This window comes from Enoplosus armatus, chromosome 5 (assembly GCF_043641665.1).
Source record: "Enoplosus armatus isolate fEnoArm2 chromosome 5, fEnoArm2.hap1, whole genome shotgun sequence".
In the NCBI taxonomy this organism is placed as follows: domain Eukaryota; kingdom Metazoa; phylum Chordata; class Actinopteri; order Centrarchiformes; family Enoplosidae; genus Enoplosus; species Enoplosus armatus.
This window is the reverse complement of record NC_092184.1, coordinates 753181-781173: the sequence shown is the minus strand read 5'-3', so window position 1 is coordinate 781173 and position 27993 is coordinate 753181. Positions and strand designations below refer to the sequence as shown.

The 27993-nt window shown below is 42.6% G+C and overlaps 1 protein-coding gene across 1 annotated transcript; it reads left to right on the top strand.

The window, feature by feature from the left end:
- The first annotated feature begins 44 nt into the window (after window positions 1-44).
- ngef (neuronal guanine nucleotide exchange factor) lies at window positions 45-25712 on the top strand. Its single transcript, XM_070906122.1, has 16 exons — window positions 45-70; window positions 1099-1289; window positions 5862-5970; window positions 8114-8458; window positions 8944-9008; window positions 11273-11523; window positions 17169-17329; window positions 17442-17594; window positions 19574-19703; window positions 19850-19924; window positions 21622-21711; window positions 23317-23480; window positions 24055-24213; window positions 24952-25031; window positions 25118-25222; window positions 25386-25712. Exons 1-16 carry the CDS (start codon window positions 45-47, stop codon window positions 25643-25645), a joined length of 2364 nt encoding a protein of 787 aa, XP_070762223.1. The 3' UTR covers window positions 25646-25712.
- The last annotated feature ends 2281 nt before the right edge of the window (window positions 25713-27993 follow it).

Here is a 27993-nt window from a genome sequence, read left to right as displayed (position 1 = left end):
ACGTTGGACTACCTTGCCCCAAATAAGCAGCCGAAAGTAGATGGATGGATGGAATGAAGAAAAATATACATTAATGCCAGGCTTTTTTCTTTTCTTTTCTTTTTTTTTTTTACCTAATTCATTATACATTAAAGGGCAATTCAACTATGAAAAGTACAGCATTATTTGTGTCACCCTTACCCTACTTGGACAGGAACAAGCAAACATTTCCAACTGAACAATACTCTCAGCCTCTTAGGACATTATGTTGTTTGTTACTTTGATTTCAGAACTCTGCATTGTTGAAAGGCAGCACAGGCAGGCTTATTGCTGAGTCGGGGGGGGGGGGGGGGGGGGGGGAGAAAGTGAACTTTAAACCCTGTTTATCAGCTGACTAGAGATAAAACTAAAACTACTGTATGAGGCCCTGGCTCAACAGGGCCCGAAACATAACACGCGTTACTTTAACACACAGTTCCACACAAGGAAATAACATACGCACCACCTGCAAAATGCATGCTGTGTTTTTGGAATCCGTCCTCTGCTTTAACCTGACTAATTTAACCTTTACTTGAATATGAAGGACAGTCGGCGGGTGGCTTTTCAGGTTCCACAACAGACAGGGTTTCAGAGCAGAGAGTCAGGCAGGCTGGTAAGGCCAGGTTGAGTTCAGGAATGTCAGTACGTAACAGGGTGGTGTAGAGAGAGGGACCGAGGGAGAGTCAAACAGAGGAGGGACAAAGAGCAGGAGAGAGAGAGAGCAAGAGAGAGAGTCATAAATGCAATAATTACAGCTTAGGCAGAAATAAGCGACACACTCTCCTGGTTCCACAGGTTGCCTGCGTAGCTAACAGCACTGTTGTCCTTCTGACAGGAGGGAGAGAAGGCCCAGGAGCCACTTCTCTGTTCTCCAAGTCGTTATTTGTACTGTACTCTGTCTTGGGATTTATTTTCCGCCAGAATTCTTCATTTCTAAGCATGGATTTGCTCCTGGATTCTGGCTAATTATGACCATTCTTCCTCCCACTTCCCTCAGAGTCAAAGAGAATTTTTCTAACTCACCTCTTTCAATAAAAAGGAAGAGGAATCCTTCACCATGTCTGTGACCGCCCTGTTCAGGGGCAAGTGGGGGCAGAAGTCACAGGAAACCCCGGAGAAGCATCCAGCAGCCGTGTTTCAACCCAGCCATGAGGAGGACGATGATGAGGATGACTCCAGAGTTGGTTTCAGCAGGGAGACTATCCGCAGGAACTCCCGCTTTTACCGGTCGATGAGGAAGAAGAGGCTGGTCTCTTCTGAGCAGTCTGAAAGTAAGAAAACATCGGGCCTCTGCCGTGCTACTGTACCCCAAATTTGGGCTCATGTCTCACAAGTTCATTTACATTTAAGTTGACTTTCTGGCCCTAAAGCAACAGGTTTTTTTTAAGCCTCATTCAAGCCTATTTGCACCTATTCGACTGAATGCATAGTCAACATTGACAGGCTTCACTGGAGAGCATGACGCTGCAGCAGCATGGTTAGGAAATGTAGTCCTGTCTCTGCTTTGGTAATGGAGTCTCTGTAGATACTGTATATTGTTGCTCTATGTTGTTGTTCCATTGACAGCTGATGCAGTTGTTTTTGAAAGTGGAACAAAGGCTTGGTAGTCCTATCCTTCAGTAGAATACCACATGAATACAACCTGAGAAACTAGTTTTAGAACTAGAACAACACAATAGTGTGAGTAACACCTGTACTTTCCAGGTCACCCTCTGAATTCCTGTTGATCAGTGACAAATGAATGATTTGCACATTTCTTTCTGGTGGGATGTTTAATTGCCAACCTGCTGTGTACTTACGAATCAATGCTCAACAGTCTTGAAGAGGCACGTTCGCAAAGACTGAATGATGGAGTAATTGTGATGATTTATTTTTCCCAATGTATTTCTGAGTTTTTATCCTGTACATTAATCATTGTTCTCTTATAGAAATGTCACCATATTCATAGAGCCACACCAGAACCAACAATAAAGTGTGTAAAGTGAGCTTAGACTTTGCCCAGCATCTCAGGTAGGCCTCAAAGGGAGGGATCAAAATGATAACTTAATACGTAACAAGACAGTCATACAAGTGACAGACAGTAAAATGAAGCCATAAAACATTGAGGTCTGTTGGAAAATCCAGTCACCTGATGACCTGAAATAAAATGGAAAGTAAAACCAGTGAGGTAGTTTCCTGATTGGAACACCAAACCAGTCCAAATTCAATTGATTACGATTTTCCAATATTATCACCAGTTATCAGCTATCCCGTATAGATAATTTGCGCACGCACTGATGACTCTGTCCGTTTCATTTCATCAGGGAGGATCATATCCTATTTGCTTTATTAGCATGTCTGATCATTGCTCAATGTGGCCGCCACGAATGAGTGAATTTAACTGTGTTACATGCAACCACCACTACCATTTCTCACTGGATTCATAATGAGTAAGCAATCAAGAGAACCAATTCAATTCAATTCAATTCAATTCCATTTTATTTATATAGCGCCAAATCACAACAAAGTCATCTCATGACGCTTTACAAAATAGAGCAGGTCTAGACCGACTCTTTATAATGTTATTACAGAGACCCAACAGTTCCCACCATGAGCAAGCACTTTGGCGACAGTGGCAAGGAAAAACTTCCTTTTAAGAGGCAGAAACCTGGAGCAGAACCAGACTCTAGGTGGGCGGTCATCTGCTTTGACCGGTTGGTCAAACCAGCGGCTGTATTTACAAAACCTACAAATTCAAAGAGAGCGCTGGTGGCAAAATGTTGAGATAGTTCTTTTGGTTTCCCACAAAATCAATTCCAATATTACTAAAGATAAAAGGCTATTGATGAAGCTTCTAAAAGGGATATGCCAACAGGCTTGTTTTCTTTCTTATCAGGGGATGAGAAGATCGATGTCAGTCATAATTCAGTTTTTCCATTTCGTTCCATCAGCAGCCCTGAGTATGTTATTTTATGTTGATTTATTTGTAATTCTAAGCCTGGAGAAAACCATCTTCTCCCAGCATAATTCAATAGCATTATGATGCTCTGATAAATTAACGTTATAGCCTGACACGCTCCCATATTCTTCTAATATTTGGAGCAAAACTGGTACTGGCTCATTTGGTTTTGTAAAAAAACACAAAAAATATATATATATGTCATTGGCAAATAACAAAATACTGCACAAAAATGAAAGTGGTGAAAGACAACATCGCACAGTACATTAAAGAGCCATCTCACATTATCAAATCGAGGGTCCCTGATTAAAACCTTTTGATTGGTCCAATTAATCAAACCGGAGCTGCTCTAATGACACATCTTTGGCTGCTGTGTTAATATTGTATTGTTTTGGGTCCTACAATATGACTGACACGGTCTATTTTGTTTCTGACTGCTGATTTAGCAGGACTTGAAGATCCACACTGTGAAATTCTGGATTGTCATTTTTGTGAGCGAAAGTAGCTGAATGTGACTTGGAACACTCATGAGAGCAAGTGTAAGAAAAAAAAAAAGTATGAGAAGTATGATGGCCGCGAGGGTCCGTGTGATCTGACCGGGTCTGTGACGGCCCCTGCAAACCTGTGTGTGGATTCTGCATTTAGCCTAAAATTTACAGCTGCGACTGTACACATGCACGCCAACTCAACATGTGTGAACACGTCTGCCTGTGCAGACGCCCAGCGTAACATTACCTCTATATTCCAAAGTCACAGGGAAACGGAGTATCCCCTTATGCTTAAGTAATGTGACATATTTCTGAGTGAAACAGAATAATTAAGCAGGGGTAATTATGAGAGGGATTTAAAACAAATCCTCGGAGCGTGTGGATAAGCAAAGCCAGCAAGGGTTCACATTCTTTCGGTCGGTGCTTTTGCCACTCTTGCTGGTTGGTCAGTGCCCCTGCGCAGTGGAGGGTAGAACTCGTGAGCGTGAACCTTCCATGCCATTAAGCCTCTCCACTGAATCTTACAGGCAGGCCTCCAGCTTCCAGGCAGGTCAAAATGAGTGACTGGCGACGTCATCGGGTCACAAAAGTAGCACATGTCTAAAGTCTGCCCAGGCCAACAGTAGAGTTAGCAATAACAAGGAGTGCAGAGGGACCGTGTGTAATTACCACACAAATAGCATGTGAAGTTATGTAATTATTACTCAGCTTTGTTTACCAAATCATATTGGTTCCCATTGGCCCCCACAGCAAATGTTCCATGGCCCTGTACTGTGGCCTGGGGCTTTGGGAACCACAGCAGATAAAAATACAGGCAGTTTGACAAAATAACCTAGACTTAATGTCTACTAGCAGTTCAAACTTCATCAGAAGACCATGACGTTGGAGCAAACCCCATTCACTGATGAAGACCGTGAGATGTCGTTGAAAGCCCCAGATCAAGCTAGGAAGAACAGAAACGGACAATGAAAATGGCCCTGTTCTATATTCCGAACACACGTCTTTTGGTCAGTTTGTCTTTTGGGGACTTGTGGGAGATCGTCCACCTAAAAAAAGCCTGCATCAAAAATTACAGCGATACCCAAAAACAAGTCAAAACAAGTGTTTATGTTCAAGACACAAATCCCTGTAGAAGAAAAAACGTCTGTACTATTATGACTGTAACGCATTTCCCCTTTCCTACCAGCAGCCAACATTGGTTACCTTTAACTATAACCGCAGTTATTCTTACATTATACATTATGTGGTCATTGTTTTAACCATGATTATAAAGACCGCCTAACCTTTACAAAGTAGTCGTTTTAACCCAAGCTTTGCCTGACCCACTCATGTAAGCAAACCGTAACCATTATATTTGAAACACTGATTTGTAACACATTTGGAAGGCCAAGACAAACAGCGTCGTCCTGTTGATGGTGGCATCAGATCAGAAAATGCTTACATGTGTTGTTCTGGAGAGCAATGACCAACAACGCATTTGGGGGTTTAACTTGCTGCTGAGGATTTGCTGAAAAGCGGGGTTTGGTGTCGATGTCCCTGAACATCTTAAAATGTTCTTACGGTATCAGTAATGCACATACTGTATGCATCTTAACTTTATTATTTTTTTATTTCTTATATTTTACGAGATCATTTCTATATTATAAGGGCAGCCTGATTTGCACAGCCGCATATCCTCGGGGACTTAATTGCATTTTATTCAGCAAACTCAATCATTGCAAACCTGTCCACCTTTTCCAAATGAAGAATCCGAAGATACTGTATTTATTGGTCATGGGTACAAGTCAGTGGAATATTCATCACACACACCCACACACGTTGGGGGATCGCTAGAGTAATGTGCAGTATCAACAGGAGATTCTGTTACTGTCTATGTGGGAAAAAAAAAAAAAAGATCAGCTGATGGCACAATTTGAATGCTGTCAAACTCGAGGCATAGGTTTGCCCCTCTTATAGACAGGTGACCATTATAGTACAGCTGTTTGGCATCTGGGGAAATCCTATTTAAAGTCTGGCTCCAGTGTATGCAGACGAATCAACTTAGCTCTCGCAGCTATGGAAAGTGACAACACTCTGCGGAAGCGACTGGATGTTGCGTTGTCATGTTACGCGGTTCATCACGCATTATCCCTTGCTTAACCAAGGCATCGCTGCATACTACACTCAGCACTTAAAGAAGGCTGAGGGGTGGGAGAGAGAGAGAGAGAGTCTGCACTGTGTGTGTGTGTGTGTGTGTGTGTGTGTGTGTGTGTGTGTGTGTGTGCGTGAGCCTGACAGTGTCTGCAGCAAGTGATCGAAAATGAAGGCAAAAGCGTAATTTCCTCGTTCCTCACTATTGTACCTGAGTATAAAGACCTCCTTGTGATTATTATTTTCTCTCTCTCTCTCTCTCTCCCTCTCCCTCTCTCTCTCTCCAGATCCTACCAGGCCTGGTCTGGACCACGGTGCATCCAACAGAGCAGGAGCCTCCTCCTCCTCCAGTTCTCACTTACCCCACAAATCGCCTTTTTTGCCCGGGGCTAGACGGTGAGTCTGCATGCCTTCGCTGCCCAACCCTACCACTGAACACAAACACACCCAGAAAAACAAACAAGCACACACAGTGCTTGTTTAAACACTTCACACACACCACTTACTTTATACCCCATCGAGTCTCTCTGAAGGTTAATTCTTTTTTCAGTGAAACAGCAGTCTCCTGGTGTATTTTAGTTCTACAGAGAAGACTGTGATCACAGAAAGCAGTATGCTAGAGATTAGAGATTGCATTTTTAACTTCACGGCAAGCTAATAGCCACAAGTGAAGCATTAGGCCCTGGTTCCACATAGTGTTTTTTTTTTACACTCTCTCCACATTGGGGATAATTGGCAAAAGACGCTCCGAAAAAAAAAAAAAAAAACGCCATGTGGACACAAGCCCTTAATCGTCCAAGTCCTTCGGCGACTTATTCTTCATAAAATCAGAGAACTGAAGCCAGGGATGCTGGAAGCCAATCAGACGGTTGGGGGTGCTGAGAGGCAGTCAGCCTTTATAATGACGACATGCATGGTTTTTGCATAATGGCCAGGGTTAATTATATCTAATAGTTTACAAAGTTGTACACTACAACAGAAAACCAACACCAATATGTTTGTCAGCGCATCCGCGGCGACAACCCAGTCAAGCACACTTAAATGAAGCATGGAGACGATGGGGGAGTGAGGCAGCACGTGTGCTATGACCAGTTCATCATACAGTAGCTTGCAATAATGCAGAGCAGTGAGGATACAACCAGCCCTGGACCCGTTCATATGAGACAGCCGTCGCATTGTTTTTCCCTGCTAGCAGGTGTAATGATCAAATGAAGTTCCACTTCTGTCCATATCCGTAGGCTCCCTCTCTCTTGTCTCTCCTGGGCTCTCTCTCTCACGTTACATTTAAAATTCAATGAGTACTCGGTAGCACTTTACAATACGGCCTGTGACACACAGCATTAATTCTTGTACCAGTGAGCTGCACCTCCCCAATGAGCCCCGGTGGGCCTCAGTGTACCAGTGAGCCGTCCACCAGGCTCCTGGAGGGAGAGGCCTGCGGCCTGCTCAGAGGGTCATCACAGTACCAATAAGTACAAGTTAGGGAATGGGAGTGTGACAACTTTTAACGAGTGTGACATACTGAACAACAATCAGGGACTCGGTAGGATAGGTTGAGTTTGATTCTGGAGTTTGCACGATCTTGCTGTGCCTGTGAAGGGATTTCTTCTCCCACAGTCCAAAACACGCTAACATGCACGCTAGGTTAACGCCAGGCAACTCCAAATGAAGGTGAGCGTGAATGGTTGTCCGTCTCTCTGTGGGCCAGCCCCGCAATTGACTGGCGACTCGTCCAGGGTGTACCCAAATATCAGGTGGGATCAGCTCCGTGACCCCTCCACGGGATAAGTAGATCGACGCTGCTGTTACACAGGGTGTAAGTAGATGATGAAGTTTCTACAGTAAATACGGCTGAAAACCAGGAGTGTCCATCTCACAGGCAAGGAGGTCGTGTACGGGCTGTTTTATAAAGTGTTACCAAAAAATCGGTCAAACCTCCAACTTTTAGAGCAGCCTCTAGTCACCAAATCTATTTTACTGTATAATCAAAAGCTATAACCAAACTTTTTATTAACCCCTACTTCCCACGTCCATGACTGAAGTCAAACCACAGATATAGGCTTGCTGCCTGTCAGCTTGTTAAAGAAACATGATTCAATAATGGACAGCATCCTCATCCAACACAACACACAAGAAAAAGACCCACCAGCTGCTTAATGGTCACCAGTAGGAGACTACACTCAGTTGCGAGTTTATTAGGTACACCTAGCTAAAACTAATGCTGCCTAACAAAACAGTCCCTCAATAAATCTTCATGAACGTTGCAATGTTACATTTTCCGTTGATTCAACTGTATGATCAGTTTGGAAGATGCAGTTTATGGTGCTATTGAACTGTATTGCATCATACAGAGAGGTGTTTTTGTTATTCAGCCCACCCACACTGATATAACTGGGGTGGCCAAAATAACGGATACACATGGCAGTATAGTGCCGCTGTAAATGGTCTTACTATGAAGAATTTCAGCTCCTGAGTGAAGATGAAGTAGATGGCTGCTGTAGATTTGATTCTAAAGTGTGCTTTCTGCTATCAGACATAGCCCTCAGCTTTCACCACAGCTCCATCATTCCAGAACTGTGTTGCCAAGCAATGGTGAGGCCAGCAGCAGACACGCTCTGTACAACAGGGATGCCGTGGATAGGAGAAAAGGAGGAGTGGGAGGAGGGAGCAGTGTGGACACATCCGCTGCCTCCAACAGCCTGCACAACAGAGATTTTAGAGCTGACATGTTCACTTACCGGACCCACAGCATTCATAGCGGAGACATAAAAAAGCTGTCTGAGCAAACAGCTGCGTTTTGCACCGTACAGGAGGTCAAAGGGAACACCATGAGCTCACAGCGGCCCAGTTCTGACGGAGCAGACCGGGATAACGTCAACCTCAGGTCAGACCAAATTACATTGCAAACGGAGAGGTGTAAAGGATGGAGACGAAAAAGGGTTGTTTTTCTTAAGCTTAAACTTAGGGTTCGTGATAACGGTGAATGGGAGATATAAAACACAAAACAGGCAAATACAAATGAGTAATGTTTTTTTTTTTACTGCTTGGAGATTGGAATGATTGAGTGGTGACTCACTGTGTGGTGTGTGTGTGTGTGTGTGTGTGTGTGTGTGTGTGTGTGCGTGGCTAGAGAGTGAATGTGAAGAGGCGCAGATAGATATTTTTATATTTCCGGCAGATAATGCAAATGAGTTATCCTGGTGCTAGGTTACACTTTGTTGGGTTTGATAGAGAAGACAGAGAATTCATCACTGTGTGACTGTGTGCTGGAATGCAGCAACAGCACTGATACATCATTCTTTTAATGGTGAAATGAAGCATAAAGTGAATCTGTTAAACCGGCCTGTCTTTCTTTCTTTCTTTTTTAAGGTTGCTGAGCAATGGAGACGGCTCACAGACAATCAGCCACAGCCTCAACATCGTCAAAAACATTGGTGAGGAAAGATTTGTCAAAGTGTGGGGGCAGCGCACATATTCCACCCACTCCTCCAGAGCTGTCGCTACAAAGTCATGTCTTATTTGTCAATATACGATATTATATATGATTGCTGAGCATTGGTAACACATCATGATTTATAGTAAACAACTGATTTGGGTGATATTTTATCTGATAGGGCTTCCGCACTGCCACTGAGTTGTATCTGCCGCTGCATATCTCTGCCTCGTTCTACGAGGTTGAGTGCCTCTCTAAGCTGATAGTTGGCTATGTTGACAGACTACTCACCGGAGTGCAGTATGATGTGTACACAGGATAATGGTTATTTGCAGGGATTAGTCAAACTTTACTCAAGACAGCAGATTACCGGGAGGACGATTGGTAAACAATTCAAAAGCTCAGAAAAAGAGAAAAAACGACTTACTGTCTAACTGCGGTTTACAGATTTATGTGTAGGTACGGTTTCTCTCGCCGTGCATTTCTTTGGCTTTGTGTGCGCATTTCACGCTCTCTTATGTAATTTTCAGTCCAGTTCTACGCCCACCAAGCAATCTGCAGTATACGACTGAGGGAGATTATGCAACAGGCCCCTGTTGTTCAAAGTCACCTTCCCTCTTGATATACACATAGCCAGTGTTCCCTGAAAAGAACATCTGTCCTTATCATCAAACGTTGTAGTTGGATAAACTTAATCAGACGTACTATTCACTAACCACTTGTTGCGACACACGTCTGCGGTGGAGAAATATGAAATTGCAGATTTGTTTAATAGCAACGTTCTTTAAACCTCAAATGCAACGCTGGCAACATATTCTGATTCTGATTCTGATTCTGATGTGGCCCGGAAGGCCTGTACCCAACTCTGACTTTTGTCAGTGGAATCAGATTTGGCTGTTCAATACGAAATATTCGTTCAGACAGACTTTATCATTGCTGCCAGCTTTTTGCTGCCCACCACATATAACTGACCCCCATGATGCAACCAATGCAGTGAGTTTCCACGTCAGGCCCCTGGAAATAAATACCTGGAGCAGTAAGCCCTGACCTTTCTCTGCCGCTGCTTCATGGTGGTACTGCGCTCCCTGGTCGAGACCGACGTCCCCATGTGACCTTGATTAGAATTGTGTGTTTTATTTTACTGATGTAAGATACATTTAAGATAAAGATTTTAATTGGTTTGGAATCCATGTCTCTGATTTTAATTGTGGACTGGTTTTGAGATTGAGAGTGGGTGTACTCTTTGGGTCCCAAGGTGGCATTGTTGATATTTGAGCCGTAGTAAAACTTATCCAAGACCTCTTCTGGCCCAGTTACATATACTGTATATAGCTCAATCAGCTTACTGTGTGTTTTAGCAGTACATTAGCTTGATGTTTGTATGGTTAAAAATCGCAGGAGTACTGATACTTATCAGTACAATGATGCAGGTTATTGTTAACAACTTATAATTTAAGTTATTAACATTCTTTGCAATTGCAACAAATTATCACTAAACCAGCTAATTTTTGCTTTGTTGGTCTGGAAGCTGATCCATAAACATTACATTTCTCACCTAACTATGCAATATGTAATATATATATATTTTATTGATAGTAATATGAATAAGCCCATGTCGTTGTTGTATGTAATTGTGAAACAAGCCAAATGAGTCTCCACTATGACACCCAGAACATCATTGGTACCCATCTACCGAGCATCAGTGAGGTGAGGTGCCTGTGTAGAGCATGGAGTATTTTGGATGAAGAAATATTGTAATAGCACAGGTTTTGAACAGCCACTCAGACAACTTCTGTTATGATATCATATTGTTTTAAACACATAATAAAACACAAATATCAACACATTCTGGCCACTCACCATGAATTTTATAACAGTAAAATCAGATCCCAGCACTGTGTGGGAGAAATACTTCCAACTTCTTCCAGCTCTGTCAGTCCTTCATGCTGTACGTTATACTTATAGATATTGGCTAAAATGTTGGTGCAAGGTAATGAGAGACAGATGCAACAGATGAAATTTACACAACACGTCAATCTACACATTCAAACTTTCGGTGTAGGCAGCAAGCAAACAGAATCGGAGCACTTCCTTGTTGCTGAAACGCACAAGGTCAATACTTGACACAGGCTAGTGGAACAGAGGCTACCCCAGAAGCGTGGCTCTCTAAAACTGTTCCTAAAAACATCTCAAAAATGTCACAGTGGCACAGTGGTAATCCAGGCCTTTGCAAAAAAAATGACTTATTTTCTTTTGACCCCACAGCCTTCCTGTACCAGGAATACCGGGACACCTCCAAACAGCAGGAGATTGAGCAACGGCGGCAACGTGAGAACCTTTCTCCTGGGGTCACAGCTGGGACTGTGGTGGCAGGGTCTGGTGTCATGTCCCCCCCAGTGTTACAGCTGCAGCTGAGGAACAGTGGTCGCTCACTGAGCTTGTGGCAGAACCTGGAAGCTGTGCAGGCCAGCGGCCTGCTCACCCAGTTACCGCAGAAAGAAACCATAATGCAAGAGGTGAGCAATTTTGTGAGGGTAAAAGGGTTATTTGGGTGGCTATGGAGTATTGTACAAGTGGGAAATGCCAGTTGCCAGTTTATTAGGTATACCTAGCCAAAACTATTATAGAATTACAGAAAAGCCCTGCAATAAATCTGTGAAGGACCCGGCTGCAGACAAGATGGCGGATGTTAACCATGATGGTCATCCATATACAGGAAATTACGTTGTGACAACAGGTGGAAGTGGTTTTTGTTCGCCGTTTGCGTTATACAGTGTATGTGTAAAGGGGAGGACGAAGAAGACAGCGCCTGAGTCTGCTGCCATTTTGACAAAAAGAAGAAGATGACAGCGCTGGTAATGGTGAATGCATGCTGGAGTGACTGCAAGTGGATATTTGAAACAGGTAAATTACCAAGTGAAAATGTAGCACAAGTTAGCTAGTTAACTGCAACATTGCGGATAATGAATTTGAATTGTTAGCTACTGCTAACTGTAACATTGTGACTATCATTGACTGTGAATGAATGCATGTAGGACCACCACAGGCTATGCCAACCGTCTGTCAGTAAATAACAATATGTATAACCTTGGCCCTATGACTTGAAGGTATTATTTTGACATTGACTGTCACTTTAATACAGACTGAGTCCCTCAATGCTTCAAACTGTCCAGCATCCAATACAGACTAGAAGCAGTTTTTGTTTCATAAAATGATCATTATGTGGAAAAATAATTACAAGGGTAGCTTTGAGGCTTGCTACAACTTCAGCAATGGGGCCATAAAGTCTCCCCTTTGCTCCTGACCATAATGTGGAAGCTGAAGCAGGTTGTTTCAGTATGCTTGTCTGGGTGGGCCAGGTGGAAGTCCTTAATGAGCTGAACCTTCAAAATGAATGATCGAGGAACCCAGGACCTCTCTTCAGGACTGTATCCCTACCAGTCCACAAGGTATTGATATCCCCTTCCATGGCAGGGAACGTCCAGGAGCCAATTAACTGAGTAGGAGCATTGATTGCTCATCAATGACCCGGGCGGGTGGAGGGGGTTTGGACGGAAGGCAAAGGGGGCTGTAAGACACTGGTTTGATTTGTGAGACATGGCATGTGGGATGAACTCTCATGGTACCTGGTAGTTTTAAGTGGACAGCAGAGGGGTTGGTTGAGAGCCAAACTTTCTTACCTGGTATGTAATTCGGGGCCTGGGTCCGATGGTGGTTGGCGATGCGTTGGTTGCCTTCCACAGAGCGAAGCAGGGCAGCACGGGTGTGTCTCCAGACTCAGAGATGCACCTGAACTGAGGGAAACACTAACTCCCTCTCCTGAGAGGAAAACAGAGGTGATGGACATCCCAAAGAAGCTTCAAAAAGGGACAAACCTTTGGCAGAACTCGTGAGTGACTTATGCGCGTATTCAATCAATGGGATATGAGAACTCCAGGAGGAGGGTTTGGATGCGGTGACACAGCGCAGAGCAGCCTTGAGGTCCTGATTTGCCCTCTCAGTTTGACCATTGGACTGATGGGTGGAAACTGGATGAGAGGCTCATGGTGGTACCCAGAGCTTGGCAGAATGCTTTTCAAACTTGAGATATGAATTGGGGACCCTGGTCCAATACAATGTCCAGCAGGATCCCATGCAGTCAAACCACGTACAACACCAACAGGTCGGCCGTTTCACCAGCCGATGGAAGCTTGAGGAGAGCCACAAAATGGACTGCTTTAGTGAAACAGTCTACAATAGTGAGAATGACTGTGTTACCTTTGGTGGGCGGGAGACCTGTCACAAAGTCCAGATCGATGTGGGACCAGGGACGACCCGGGACAGGTAGGGGTTGGAGCAGCCCAGATGGAGGATGGTGAGAGGACTTTCCTCAGGCACATACTGTGCAGGCGGAGACAAAGGTGCGGGTATCAGTTTCCTTGGATGGCCACCAGAAATGTCTCTTGAGAAGGGATAGACTGCATGACATACCAGGGTGTCAGGTGAACTTGGAGTTGTGCACCCATTGGAGGACCTGAGAGCGGACTGAATCAGGTATGTATAAGCGGTTCTGTGGACCGTTACCAGGACCAGGTTGTGACTGCTGAGCCTCCCTCACTGCTGACTCAATCTCCCAGGAAATGGCTGCCACCACACATAATAATAATACCTGCAGCCAGTGAGTCATAGATGTAGCCTTCCATGGTGGCTTTTCTGGGCATGAGAGGTTGTACAGCCTGCTGGAGGGTAATGGGGCGCCAGGGAGGAGGTTGATCACACAGTCGTAGGGGCAATGAGGTCGTAAGGAGTCTTTGCTAAAGACCGCCCCTTCCTTTAGACCAGTCTAGCTGTGCATTGTGGAGGTTCAACCATTGGTGACCCAGTGCCAGAGGTGTTCCTTTAACCCATTCCAGAAAGCCCCCCGTAATGCCTCGTCATTCCACCTGGCATCCGCTGCTAATGTGTGAAACTCCACAGAGAAATCCGCCCAAGCCAATGCTCTCCCTCTAAACAATCCCATGACATAATGCACCTTGGATTGGTCCGAGGGAAAAGTCAGCGGCCACTGACTGAAAACCAAGGAGCATTGTAGGAAAAAAACACATTTGTCCAGGTCTCCGGTGAAGGGTTCCGGGTCCAGAGCATAGGAATCCCGTTGTGGAGGAGATACGGAGGGTGGAGGAGCTTGAGGCAGCGGCGTGACAGGATCTGGCGGAGCGTGTTGAGAAGTTAGTGATGTCACTTGATTAGACAAATGATTGAGTTGGTTCACCAGTGCTTGGTTGCTGTCAGCAAGACCCCGGAGAATCTGGTCGTGATGTCCCAGTAACACTCCCTGACTGGAGATAGCCCATTGAAGGGGAGTGGTTTCCGGGTCTGTGTCCGCTGGATCCATGTTGGCCGGATCATTCTTTTATATGCTCGCGAGACCTAAAAGCAGAGCAGAGACAGGCTGGTTGAATGTTCAAAAACAGAGATTTATTGAACAAGGTTAGGATTGTGATATGAGGTGATGGCAGGCCGGGGCTGGTGGAGACTGCAGCGTTAGTGAAGGCTGGCTGGGCTGACAGAGGTAGCAGCATGGCAGACCGAATGGCAGGACTGGAGGTGGCTCAGAGAGACAGGCTGAATGCACGGTAGGCAGCGAACCACTTGAGGAACTGAACGATCTGGCGAAGACTGGAGTGCAGGATGAGAGACAGCCAGAGATGATTGAGGCAACACCCAGGCAAACAATCACACACACAGACACTGAGAGAGAGACTGACGGGGAACTGACGAGAAACACCAACAGAGGAAGGAGGAGAGCACAGCTGGACCACCACAATTCAATAGGCAATGTAACAAATTTACATGGAATAATAAACGCACTAAATTAAAATAGAGAAAGTTGCAGAGCATTTAGATCAAAGTGGGGTCCTCAAACTTGTTCTATCACTATGCATTCAGCCTCAGATATATGGTGCTGGTTAAGAAAGCTCAGAAATGGCTGTATTTCTTAAGGAAACTTAAGAGAGCAAAATCCCTGTGCCAGGTTCTCATGAACTTTTACAGAGGAGCAATGGAAAGCATGCTCACTGGAAGCATAAAATATTGGCATGGAAGGTGCACAGCCCAGGACTGAAGGGCTCCACCCAGAACATCATTGGTACCCATCTACCGAGCATCAGTGAGGTGAGGTGTCTGTGTAGAGCATGGAGTATTACAAAAGTAAATTTTATACACAACCTTGTGTTGTAAAATTACCTTAAATGAATCCTTGAGCCCTTGATAATGTTTCTAAAGTGTACCAGCCCTTTTTACAATGTGCAGTGCGACCTAATAAATGATTGAAATGATTTGATGACTAAGTACATAACTGTTTGTTTGATTGAGTTTGTTCATGCTTGCGTGATGTACAATTTCCTCCTATAACATGTCTGGTAGAGTAGTCTAGAGTAGATGTCTATCTAAACTGAATGATGAACTGAATAGTTCCCATTAAAAACAATAGTTCACACATTTACCATTATTTCCACCATTGAACTCAAAACAGGTAATAAACTTATAGAACAACTAGATTCAGTGAATGGTCATTTCCCTTTTTTGGGCAGTGGTATAATTTTGGCAGTTTTCCATTCTTCTGGACATAAACTTTCAATGGAACTCTGGTTTATAATATGGCAAATAGCAGGGGCAATTAAATCAGCGACCAGTTTAAGGAGTTTCCCATCAAGGCCATCAACACCTGGGCGTTTATTTTTAAGTTATTAGCATGTTTTCTACCATACTCTGTCAAATTACGAATCAGCTCACTAGCGCCCTCCGCTGAGCTTCAGTCTGGTGAACAATATTTTTACGGTATGTTGAACTCAGGTTTAACTGAGTAATTAACCATTTCAAACTGTTTTAAGTTACATTAAATTATTATAACATGCCAAATGTCAATTGATGTCTTACACACCAATCTAGTACAAAGTAGTTATCAATGAAGGTCAAGTTATACAAATTTTACATCTGTTACAATTAGGTGGGTATAAAATTAAGATTCAACATTTCAAATGTATTTTAAATAATTCAAGAAAGTTACATTTATTGTTTCAAATATTTATTATAAGATCAAATAATAAATGTGAGGTGATGGAAAGGCAGAAAAACCTCAGTTGTGGTAGTAGCTTATTTAATAAAGTTTGCAAACAAATTGAAAAAAATGATTCTAATTCCGCTGTTGCAAGCAAACCACCAAGCTACCACTCCGACCGGTGATGTCACGTGACTTCCTGTATACGGGTGACCATTGTGGTTGATGTAAGCCATCTTGTCTGCAGCCTGGTTCTCTTGATAAATCCTACCTTCATGAAGGCTATGACCTTCAGAGAGGTGTCAACTTCATGGTCATTTGGACGCTGTAGTTTGTGGTGCTGTGGAATTTCTATGCATTGCATTGCTGAATAACCTGCTGCGTTTTTTCTACTTTTTTAGGTTTGACAATACCTTATTTCTGTGTTTTCAATGTGATCAATCATCAGTGCGAAATTTCAACAGCCACAGCTAGCTAACACGCTCACAATGTCGATGTTAATATGCTGATGTCAAACAGCTATAATGTTTACCATGATCGACTATCTTGGTTTAAGCGTGTTAGTATGTTAACATTTGCTAATTAGCACTTAATACAAAGTACATCGGAGGCTACATCGGAAGTATTTGGACAAAAACCAAAGTATCGGGCAAATGAAAATGCCGACCTTATGATGGTGCTAGTGGAAAAGTCAAGGAATCACCACAGTTATTACAATCCATCCTGGGGGGACCATGAATGTGTTAAGAGCTGGGTTTTGGGGAATGAGGAGTGAGCTGAGCAGAATGGATGGCAGGCACTGAGGGGGATTTGGTCCGGTGGCTGGCTGCTCTGAGCAGGGGAGAAAAGCCGGGCTTGTCCGAGCAGAGATACGAGAAATAGTCACAGGATACATGAAATATTTGACCAGCTGATAGTGGTTCATCTCCTGGGGACCATGAGTCTTTGTACCAAATTACTTGTCGAGACATTTCACTAAAACCCCCAAATGTTGCATATATAAGTGCCTTAGACAGTTGTGTCAGCAGGGCACCATACTTCATCAGAATTTTATTGTATCACCTGCTCAATGGGTACCCCAGTCAGTATTAATGTGGCCTTATGATTTGCTTTTCTGTCTAGGCCATGTTTGAGCTTGTAACCTCAGAAGCATCCTACTACAAGAGTTTGGAAATTTTAGAGACTCACTTCCTACGTAACCCTGTTTTGATCAACACTCTCAGCCAATCCGACATGCATTTTCTGTTCTCCAACATCGAGGAAGTCATGAAAGCCAGTGAAAGGTGGGACAAGGTCTTTGTTAACACAAATCCATTTTTTTCAACTAAGAAGTTCGAGTTGAGCAAACAAGCTTTTGCTTCATATCCCTGGATAATGGTCTCTTAATATTTTCAGGTTCCTGATGGATCTTGAGCACCGAATTGAGAAGTCTATTCAGATTTCTGACGTGTGTGACATTGTCAGCTACCACGCTGTGGAACACTTCCATGTCTTCATCAAATACGTCATTAACCAGGTGTACCAGGAGAAGAACTACAGACGCATTTTGTGAGTACCTGTTTTACAAATACATCTGTTGCAATGCGGACTGTGCCTTCTTCACACACTGGTAGTTCATTGCGGAGTGGTAAATGGGTCAGGTGGCCGTTTCTTGTTGAAGCAAACGGTGGTGATTCATCAAAATATATTGCTGAGTTTTTGATACTAGACAGTGTTCTTGCTATTTGAAAGCCGTAAATAACACAAGGCCACGGCTCAGAACAATATTGTGGTCTGCTTGACTGCTGATGATGAAGGACATGCTTGGAGAGAGAGGAAGCATGTGAAAAAAATAATAGGCGTCATCCCTCATGCATTGCTGCTTTTTTGTGTCTGTGAATGTTGTCAGCCCGTCTCTTTTCAGTGGAGAACAGGTTTGTTTTTGATCATGACAAATGTGATGTGCAGGGTGTGGTTGACAGTATGAATATAATGCGTATGTTTCTCTTCATCAACCACATACCTGAGTGAGAGTGTAATGTTCCCACGCGCTGCAGAGAACCGGTACCTCCGATGGCAGACACTAAATGGGACGTCTGCCAGCTAATGGAAAAACTTCTGAGACCTGCAGGTTGTTTCAACCTGAAACGTGAAATGTATTCTTCAAATCACTGTGACCAGTTTCTAAACTAACATTTTGGAGATGCAGCACAAAAGTCTAACTGTTAGATGTCATTGTTCATCTGTTGTGTAGATGTGAATTACATTATGCAAGTCTATTCAGAACAGTCAAAAGCGTGGTAGGAGTGCCAAGCCTAATTACTTGTCACATACAGTCACATCAGGGTCTGAGCTGCAATGTAGAAATGCTCGTTTTATCATCTTAGGAAGAACATGAGAAAACTGCAAAAACCCAGTGACTAATATATTGTGATACTTGGGAGGAGGAGAGCTGTTTCCCTTCTCTCTCAAATATAAAGCATGTTGCTTCCTCATGCAGGCTGGTCGATTATTAAGGTTTTCACTGCCATTCAGTTCAGGGGCAAATTATTTACAGGCTGCATCAGGGGATTTGCTCTCTTACTTCACATTCACTAATAGAGTTACAGAGCAAGTAAAGAGAAAGCAAAATGTCCACCATACATGTACCAATTAACTAAAATCGCACATTTTCCACCATAAAACCTCCACAACTTTGTCTTTGTGTATACACACAATTTTAGTCATGAATCTACATAGAGCTTTTTTTTTAATGCACCTGGCCCCTGAAAGTCTGGACTTTCATGGTCCACCACCAACTTTGGTGGGGTGTTTTTGCCTGGCTCGAAGACTGCGACGAGATAAGGAGACAACACAAGTTGGATAAGAACAAGTAATTTATTTTACAGAAACACAAGACAAGTCATATAACGTGTCAACCAAATGCAAAACAAAGAACCGCAAGCTGCCGCCATGCCTGCCAGGGAGTCGGGGATGTTCCTTCGTTACCATGAACACGCACACTGTAGTTTATTTTGACTCAATACATGGCCCTGCTGCTGGAAATACTCACTAGAGAACCAACTCTGGCTGAAAATAGTCCCCAACACAAACTACACTGGCTAAGCCCTTTATTAAAAATTATTAAAACTATATGTTCTTTTGGCTGTTTTTAAAGATTTACGCCTTCAGTGGGAACCGATGGGCCGATGGGGATAAGGCCACAGATGATTAGGAGACTATTGAGAGATGGATTAACACATTGTTGGTTTTGGTCTTGTCATGGGATTTGTTGACAATAAGCAAATTATACACCCGCCTTATCCTTTAAGTGAACTGAGAGCTTAAGGGATATGATATGAAATGAAATCAATCATATCCCTTGGTCTTTTTCCATGGATGATCAGTGGAAACCCAATGACATAGCTAAGTGTAACAATGCCTTTTCTCTGTCTCTCATCGCTGCATTGAAGAGAATAGAGTGAATCTGTGTGTAGCATGTGTGTGTGTGTGTGTGTGTAATGGAGCTGTACGATCAACTAAGCATTGTGTTGTCGTAACCGTAACAGAGAGGGGAACCAGGCATTTCGAGAGACCATGGCCACACTGGAGAACCATCCTCGTGTCAGGGGCCTGTCCTTTACCTCATTCCTCATCCTTCCTTTCCAGAGGATCACAAGGCTCAAGCTGCTCGTACAAGTGAGTGTGCCAACATGAGTAGAAAAAGATACTGTTCAGCAGTAGGTTTCATATATTTGAAACACATGTGTTGAATCTGCAGTAATAGATACGGGTTTGGCGCCACTGATTTTTTGTTGTTTTTCCTGTGACGTTTCTCTGCACAGAATATCCTGAAAAAAGCAGAGGAAAACTCAGAGAGGGAAGCAAATGCTATAAAGGCCCACCAGCAACTGGAGCAGGTGAGCATCAGTCAAGGGGATGGGCCAAGAAATGCACTCAAGATGGTGTCAACATAATGATATAACTATCATTTACATTGATTGGAAATGATAATGATAATAATAATAACTGATTGCAAATTATTGTTGCCATGATAACTTTCTAAAGTTAAAACTGGTTTGTATGTTATCATCTCACCAGGACCTGAAGCAATATGCCCCCACAAACTTAGCCCCTTGACCCTTTGTGACGCAGAGCTGATTTCATTAGCCTTGTAAGGCAAAAATCATTTCTAATCATTTTTAAGGTGTTTGTGGGTTTGATATTTGACTTGAAATGTATGTTCTCGGGCAGAGTATGCTGTTAAGCACAGTTTATAACAAACAGGGTTGACCTCTCTGTTGTATTAACACCAGGACAGCCACAATATGCTTCCACTGAGAGAAAGTAATAAGAAAAAATCTCGCTGCTGCACAGCAGCAAAAAATGAGTGAGGGGAAATTTTTTATTAGTTTTACAGTTTTTGAGAAACACAGTGCCAGTACCTCAGAAAACCAGCTGCTTGGGGCCAGTTCCATCATATTGTCACTTTAAATGCAGTGTGGTCCTGCTTCCGTGGTTGTTGCAGTTTAGGTATAGAAATGACACACAATGGTGCATCTGACTGGAGTTGCGGTTTTGGCAATAAATGAATTGGAAGTCAGGTGTGATTGGTAATCGTACCGTGATTTTGTGCCCCATCCAGGTAACAGTTCATTTACAAGAATTTGTGCTCAGTTGTGTTTGCTGTTGAAGCAGTGGTTCCACGTAGCTCACCATATTAAGTGCCTTTACCCTGGAGGGTAAGCTAACGGGAGAAAATATATACATCCAACGGTTAGAATTTTTATTTACACACACCTGTGCAACGTGAGAAGCCACATTCAAAAATTCAATTGTAATTGCCAAAACTGATTTCTGTAAGTGGAGCCAGCAATCAAATACTACCCCTGCTGGCCCAGACTGACACTCATTGAGCAATGACAGGTGAAAAATGCATCACACCATAGAACCTCGAATAAGGATTTGTCGAGTATTATTGATATTTTCCATATCATACTGTGTGCAATGAAACCATGCATGCAATAATAAAACATGTATCGCATGATTTCTGTTTGCCTATTTCCGTTTGTGGTGGACCTCGTCGACCTCCACCATCAGCTGCCTTTTGCACTTCATTTTGGTAGATAACTCGGATAACTCTTAACTGGTTAGTTCAAGCCCGAGCTCCCTCACGTGAATTAAAAGAGAAGCCTGTATTCCCTAAGATCTCACTTTCAGGAAGTAAGGCCCCCATTTTATTCAGAGCAGTAAGTGGGATTTCATGCACATTTAGACATTCCATAACAATGAGAACCAGTGGTAACGCTTTACAATAACCACATATTCACCGTTAACTAGTTTATTAGCATGCATATTAGCAGCATATTGGCTCTTCATTAGTCATTGTAATGCACTTATTAATGCCTTATTCTGCATGACCATATTCCACAACAACTAGGCCATTATTACCCCAATAACTTCCTAATTACTGCTTATTGATAGTACGATCTTAATATGCTTTGCTCAGTATGGGCCCACAAGAACAGTCATTCTGCCTTAATAACACTTGATAAACAGAATCTAGTCTAAGGATATAGATATATGGACTGATGGTGTATATTTGTGTCTTCCTCAGATTGTGAAAGAGTGTAACGAGGGGGTGCGAAAAATGAGCCGCACTGAGGAGCTCATCAGCATTGAGAAAACACTGGAGTTTAAATCCAAGGTAAGATAAGTTTTGTCTTGCATTTCCAACTGTAAGTAAGTGATGCAGTTCTGTTCTCATGATGGCACATTGCATATTTTGGGACTTTTTCATAATATGTGGCTGTATGAAGACGGGAGAAGCACAATCTGTTCGTAAATATGCAATGCAATAATGGTACTGTGGATTAAGCAGATTTGTTTAGACCGTAGCTGTGTCCAAAATTAGAAACCTAATGTCAATGGTAAATACATTTCACGAACATCAGTAAACATCAGTTCTTCTTAAGACCACCTGGGACCTAACATTTATCACTAGGGTCTATTGTTCACAAGTTCATTGTCTTAATATTTCAGGATAACAACGCTTTTATTGTTGTTGAAAAAAAAAAAAGCACAAATAGCCATTCTGTTACCTGTAACTGGTGGGAAATGTTGAAAGTTTGGACTTTCGCAGAAAAAAGGAAGCTAAATAGTTGAAAATATTTAGTGTTTAAAGAAGAAAGAAACACAGTACGAGTTATAGAGTCACAGTTAACTGCGGGGTAGTTTAAATGTAAGAGGGAAGGGATGTTGAGAAGAGACTGTTTCATCTGCTATTGCATGCCATGACCAATAGAGGGCTGTACTGCTGTTTAGTAAAGGTAATTAAGAGCCCGTCAGAGTAAATGGCTGACGTGGTCCACCCTGTGTTGGCCGTGTTAGTAATGTTGGCAAACTGTAATAAAGCAAGCCTGACTGAAGATGCATGCATATTAAATGATAGCCACATAAAGTTTACCAATTAGTTAGTGGTCACAGATAGAAAGAGGCAGAAATGCATGTGCTTTATGAGCACAAGAACAGTGTGTTATTCCTGTGTTACGAATAGCAGCCGTTTCTCCAGACTCATTATGGTCAGATTGGTCAGCCGTCTTCCAACACTACCAACCAACCAACATTTACTTTTTTAAAAAAGTTTTTTTTCTTCTTCAAAATGTCCAGAGAGAAGCTGCGTTTGCTTCCCTTGGCTGCTGTATGTAAATGAAAAATGTATTTACTTTGGGCCCCCAAATCACCTTGGGCCCTGGATGTGCAGTACAGTAGCCTAATATTTCTCCTGAAAATGATGCCAATAGTGCTAGACTGTCTAATGGTGGCATCATGAAGATTACTTTTGGCAAAATGCGATTGAGGCTCACAGGTTTTCAGATTGTGTCAGAATTTGCAGAATGACAGAATAGTAAGATGATAAAAACAAACAAACAAACAAACTCAATCCGTCTGAAATTCACTGATTTAACTGTTTTCCACGCACTTCAACTGATTAATGACCCCCCCCCCCCCCAACACTGTTTTAACTGGTCAGAAATGATTTAACTTTGTGATGGAAGGCAGGTTCTCTACACCTACTGATGGCCTGAGATGGTCAAAGAAAACACAGTTGCAAATACAAATGTACTGTACATCAGTTGGAGTTAAATAAGTCACCACGGGGTTTCTTCAATGTCTAAAGAGACCAAATGGCGTACAAACTAAAGCATGGCACTGTGCAGGACCTATAAAATACAGTTTCAATCAATTTGTTTAACATTACAGGAAGCCTTACTTTATAACCCTGTCTTTTGACCTCTGTCAACCCCTGTAGTCTGTGCCCATCATTTCCCACTCGCGTTGGTTGCTGAAGAAGGGTGAAGTGCAGCTGATGGCAGGACCTAAGAGCACTCGGACCATGCGGAGTCGTAAGCTCTACCAACCGGTCTACTTGTTCCTTTTTAACAATCTGCTGCTGGTCACCAAGCGCAGCTCTAGGTAAGCACTTGGTTAAGTATTCGCAATATATATATATATAAAACACTCCCTGTGTTTTAACAAACGGCTGGTTTTGTCGGTGTCTTTACACTCAGTTGCCAGTTAATTAGGTACATCTAGCTAAAACGAATGCAGTCTGATGCAACAGTCCGGCGGTAAATTGCCCCTTCGTGAAGGCTCTAATGTCCAGTTTTTGTTGAAACCCTTTTAGAGAGATTCAACTCGATCATTATAGAGGATGTAGTCTGTGGTGCCGTTCAACCATATTGCATTATGCAGAGAGGTGTTGTGTTGGTGTCGTTGATTGAAATGGGGGTGGACAAAATAATGGAAACACCTGTCAGTAACTCAAACAGGACCACAAACTACGTCTTCCCAAATGAACAACACCTCTCCAAACGTAAATTGAACATTGTAGTGTTCATGAAGGTGTGACTTATTGCAGGACTGATGCATTAGTTTTGGCTATGTGTACCTAGCAAACGGTTGAAAAATATTTGTGTTTACTTTTGAATAAACATGTCGATTGTTGCGCTGAAAGCAGGGAATGTTAATTCAGTCAACTTCTTATCAGTGGGGACAAGTTCCAGGTTCTTGACTCATGCACGCGGGCCATGTTGAGGACTGAAGATCTTGAAGACCAGGGCCAGCTACTGGCCAGTGTCTTTAATCTTAAACTGCTGGAGAACCAAGAGGAGCGTCTAGTCAACTACATGCTCAAGACCTCCAGTATGTGAGTATCTGAAGCAGAATCAGTTTAGGATTCCGCTGTGGTGCAAATGGGATGTGGCTAAGGGCAGTGGATGAGTTCATTTGTGACCAATTTGCAGTCTAATGATACTAATAATGCTCATCAGTCATTTCTTCATGAGCTTTTTGTGACACCGGAGAAGATAAATATACACATAAGAGGCATACGCAGCTACTTCTATATTTAACTGAACATAGTTGTTTGCATTTTTTGGCCCAATATACTGAGGCTTTTGTGACAGGTAGAACAGACTGGCTTTATGGTATATTTTTTTGTGTATCTCTGAAGAGCAGGTGTAAATATAGAGTAGGTGTATAGAGTAGTAGGTAGGGAAATAGAAAAAGAAAACATGGGGAAAAGAAACATTTTTAAAGAAATCTTAATGATAGCAGGCACAGGGAGCACAACGCAAAAATATCTAAAGAGCTGTCCTGCATTAGCAAAGTACCATGAATAACCGAATATAAATAGAGATCATTAGATATATAGATATAGATATATAAGGCTTTGCTCAAACATGTTAGTAGGATCACTTCAATGTTGATTTTGGTCTTTTCATGGGGTTTGTTGACAAAAAGAAAAATATAGAATATATCTGTGTTAAAGTCCAAATTGTTCGCCCTATTGGAAGAATAATGAACATAACAAACAACAACTCGGGTCATAAAAAAAATAAGCGTACCTTTAACTGGTTACTAACCAATGGCGTCCTGTGGACAGGAGTGATAAGCTTCGATGGATGTGTGCTCTCACTCCTAACCGGCGCACCCGCTTTATGTCTACTAGTGCCCATCAACCAGGTGAGAGAGAACATCACACCAACATTGAGTGCAGTCCTCATCATGCAGACGTAGGAGGTATTAACTTAATCTGTGATATTTATCAGACTCTCCACAGGTGCAGTGTATTCAGTCATACTCATCTCAGGAGCCAGATGAACTCTCCATTGAGATGGCGGATGTTTTGAACCTCCTAGAGAGAACAGATGATGGTGTGTAGAAGCACAAATCGGCTTGTATATCCCCTTTGAGGCTGTTGCTTGTAAAAACATAAAAAGAAATGAAAAGGTTCTATTTGAAATATTCATCTTTGTCTGCATTGTCTTCTGTCATTTTCTCTTTCCATCTGGTCTTTTTGTGCTTTCTGTTTTCCAGGCTGGATGATGGGTGAAAGGCTCCATGACGGTGAAAGGGGCTGGTTCCCTAGTCGAGTAGTAGAAGAGATCCAAAGCAAGGAGGTCCGAGCTCAGAACCTGAGAGAGGCCTTCAGGATCCAGCAGGCCCAGGAAGGTGGAGGAGGACCGCAAACTGGAGCCAGGATTGGTTTAAGGGTGGGGAGGCGCACCCCAAAGGTCTCTAACTTCTCCAATCCTTGGATTGATCAGATGGGGGAGAGCAGTGAAGTAAAGCAGTGAATCCGTAACAGTGATGAATGTCATCCTTCAGGGCCAAATGCACTAAGAGAAGCGTAATCAGGGTACATGTGACTTAATTTTGATGTTCACTTAGCGGTGGATGGATAGAAATCCAGTTTTGATCTCAGTGATCTGGAACAAATGATCAAAGTGCTTGAGTCAATAACCTTGTACAAGCAATGCTGCATGTCTCATATAAATATATGCTGAAAGTGTTTTGTAGACCCACACATGGTGGCGTGTAACGCATGGAGCAAAGCTCTGTGTTTGGTTAGGAGCTATGTGTGTGGGGATGGCAAGAACCCTACGAGTTCTCGCAAAGGTACTGTAAACATCCCTCAGCTGCATGGGCACGTTTTAAAACTTTTAATGTGTTCATTTTGTCGTAAAATACCTTTCAACACAATTATACCCCACAGCCACAACACAAACAGTAAAGCACATCAAATAGTATTGTAGGAAAATCACTAATGATTATTTAAACAGTCTGTGTCTATGAATATTCAAACAGGTGAGTCAGCTAAAGTGATACTCCTAAATGTATCTTATCAGTATTAAACACTAGACTTGATTGGTGGCTGTAAAAGGTTGGTCCATTGTGGAGACAGCAGGGGCCGTGGTCAGCTTGGCTTTACAGCGGCTACGAAATTGTCAGGACATCCAAAGAAACACACACACACACCAGATAGATTGCTAATATAAACACAAGCACCACCACAAGCACATGATAATATTATATTAGGTTTGGTACATAACCATCAAAAAGAATGTATGTCATTTTCAAAAGAGACGACTGGCACTGCGGGCAATCAGAACACCCCATTTCAAAACAAATGCATGGCCTACTTATCTAATTTTATTCAAATGGCATGTGAATCAAACTCCCAAGCTCTGGTGTTAATCCAGTCTATCCGGTCTCTGAGAATAGTTTTTCATTTGTTTTAATTAAGAAAGGATGTCTTGCAACTTGAGCCGTGCGACCGTGAGGCGGTAATTCTAGTTTCTACCTGTCATGAACCCAAGCTGACCGCAGCTTCTGTTCTCCGTTGAAGAACAAACTACAAACTAACAGCCTCCAGTGTTTAATACTCTTAAGATAGATTTTTGCGTGGAATATCACTTTAAAATGGTCAATTTAACAGGGGTACACACACACACACACACACACACACACACAAACACAAGGGATAAATCCTGTAATGGCCAGTGTTAATTTTGTCACCGAAAAAATGAAAATGAGACTAAAACGAAATAAAAAGCAACCTTTGAAAACAAAAAAAAACTAAACGGCAATGTGAAAGACGGACGGATGGACAAATGAACTAAATACTCCTTTAATGCAAACCCTTATTCAACGACCTGCAAGCATCTGAGGAAATCACACACTGTAGCTCCTGATCGGTAAAACAGTCCCCTCTGCTGCCGAAAAATATCTCTTGTTCAAAAGTTGATTTAGCCGCCTGACCTGTTGTTGCACCACTGTTATTAGGAAGCATCTTGCCTTCAGTAATTGCCTTTTCTTTGTCAGTAACGTTTGTGACATTACCAGTTATTGGAAGAAACACATTTATGGACTACATTCATCTACAATCCATTAGACACGTCCAGGTCAGCACGCCATTTATAAACATTGTCGGTTATATTTATTTATATTTGCGGCTACCAGAAGGAATGAATAAGATCCAGGATTAATGTCGGCAGTCAACAGCTTCCTCTAGATGTTCGCTTAAGAAATGTCACTACCTTATCCAACGTTTTAGCTTCTCCTCTCAAGCTAAACCCAGACCCTTTCTGCCAGAAAGCCTCTCCAACACATGGTTAATGTTGTGAAACGGTTGCAGTTTGGTTAGGTTTAGGCACCAAAACTGCTTGGTTAGGTTCATGAAAAGATCATGGTTGGGATTGGAATAACAAGTCAACGTTGACTTTTGGTTTCGAACGGGACATGGACAGTGGTCTCCTGGGTGAATGTCCTGTCTTTCTGGGAAAAAGGCTTTCTGGCCAACTCCGATGCCAAAATTAACACTGGTAATAGCAATTTAATGCCAAATAACTGCAATATGCCATAACTGTACAGACTGTATCAACACTATGAACAACTGTGGATCAGCATGATTGTAAAGCCTGTGTGTCTTTAAATAAGGTGTACAGTAATGTAAACATTCAGTGTTTAATTACTAAAATAATTATTTCATTTTGTAAGATGTAAATTATTGTTCATAAAAAAGCATTAATCAGAGATGTGCCTGACTTGCTGATTTAATTATTTTAATTGTTTATTTATTTTCTTCTACGGAATACACAAGTTCACGTGCATGGCTGCTCTTTTCCCTTTCAACTCCACAGAC

Bases quoted from the DNA above. Each gene is read 5' to 3' on its own strand.
- ngef (XM_070906122.1), top strand. From the start codon at position 45: ATGGATGGAATGAAGAAAAATATACA. The intron at 23,481-24,054 runs GTAAGCACTTGG...ACTTCTTATCAG, and splicing joins GTCACCAAGCGCAGCTCTAG to TGGGGACAAGTTCCAGGTTC. The intron at 24,214-24,951 runs GTGAGTATCTGA...TCCTGTGGACAG, and splicing joins ATGCTCAAGACCTCCAGTAT to GAGTGATAAGCTTCGATGGA.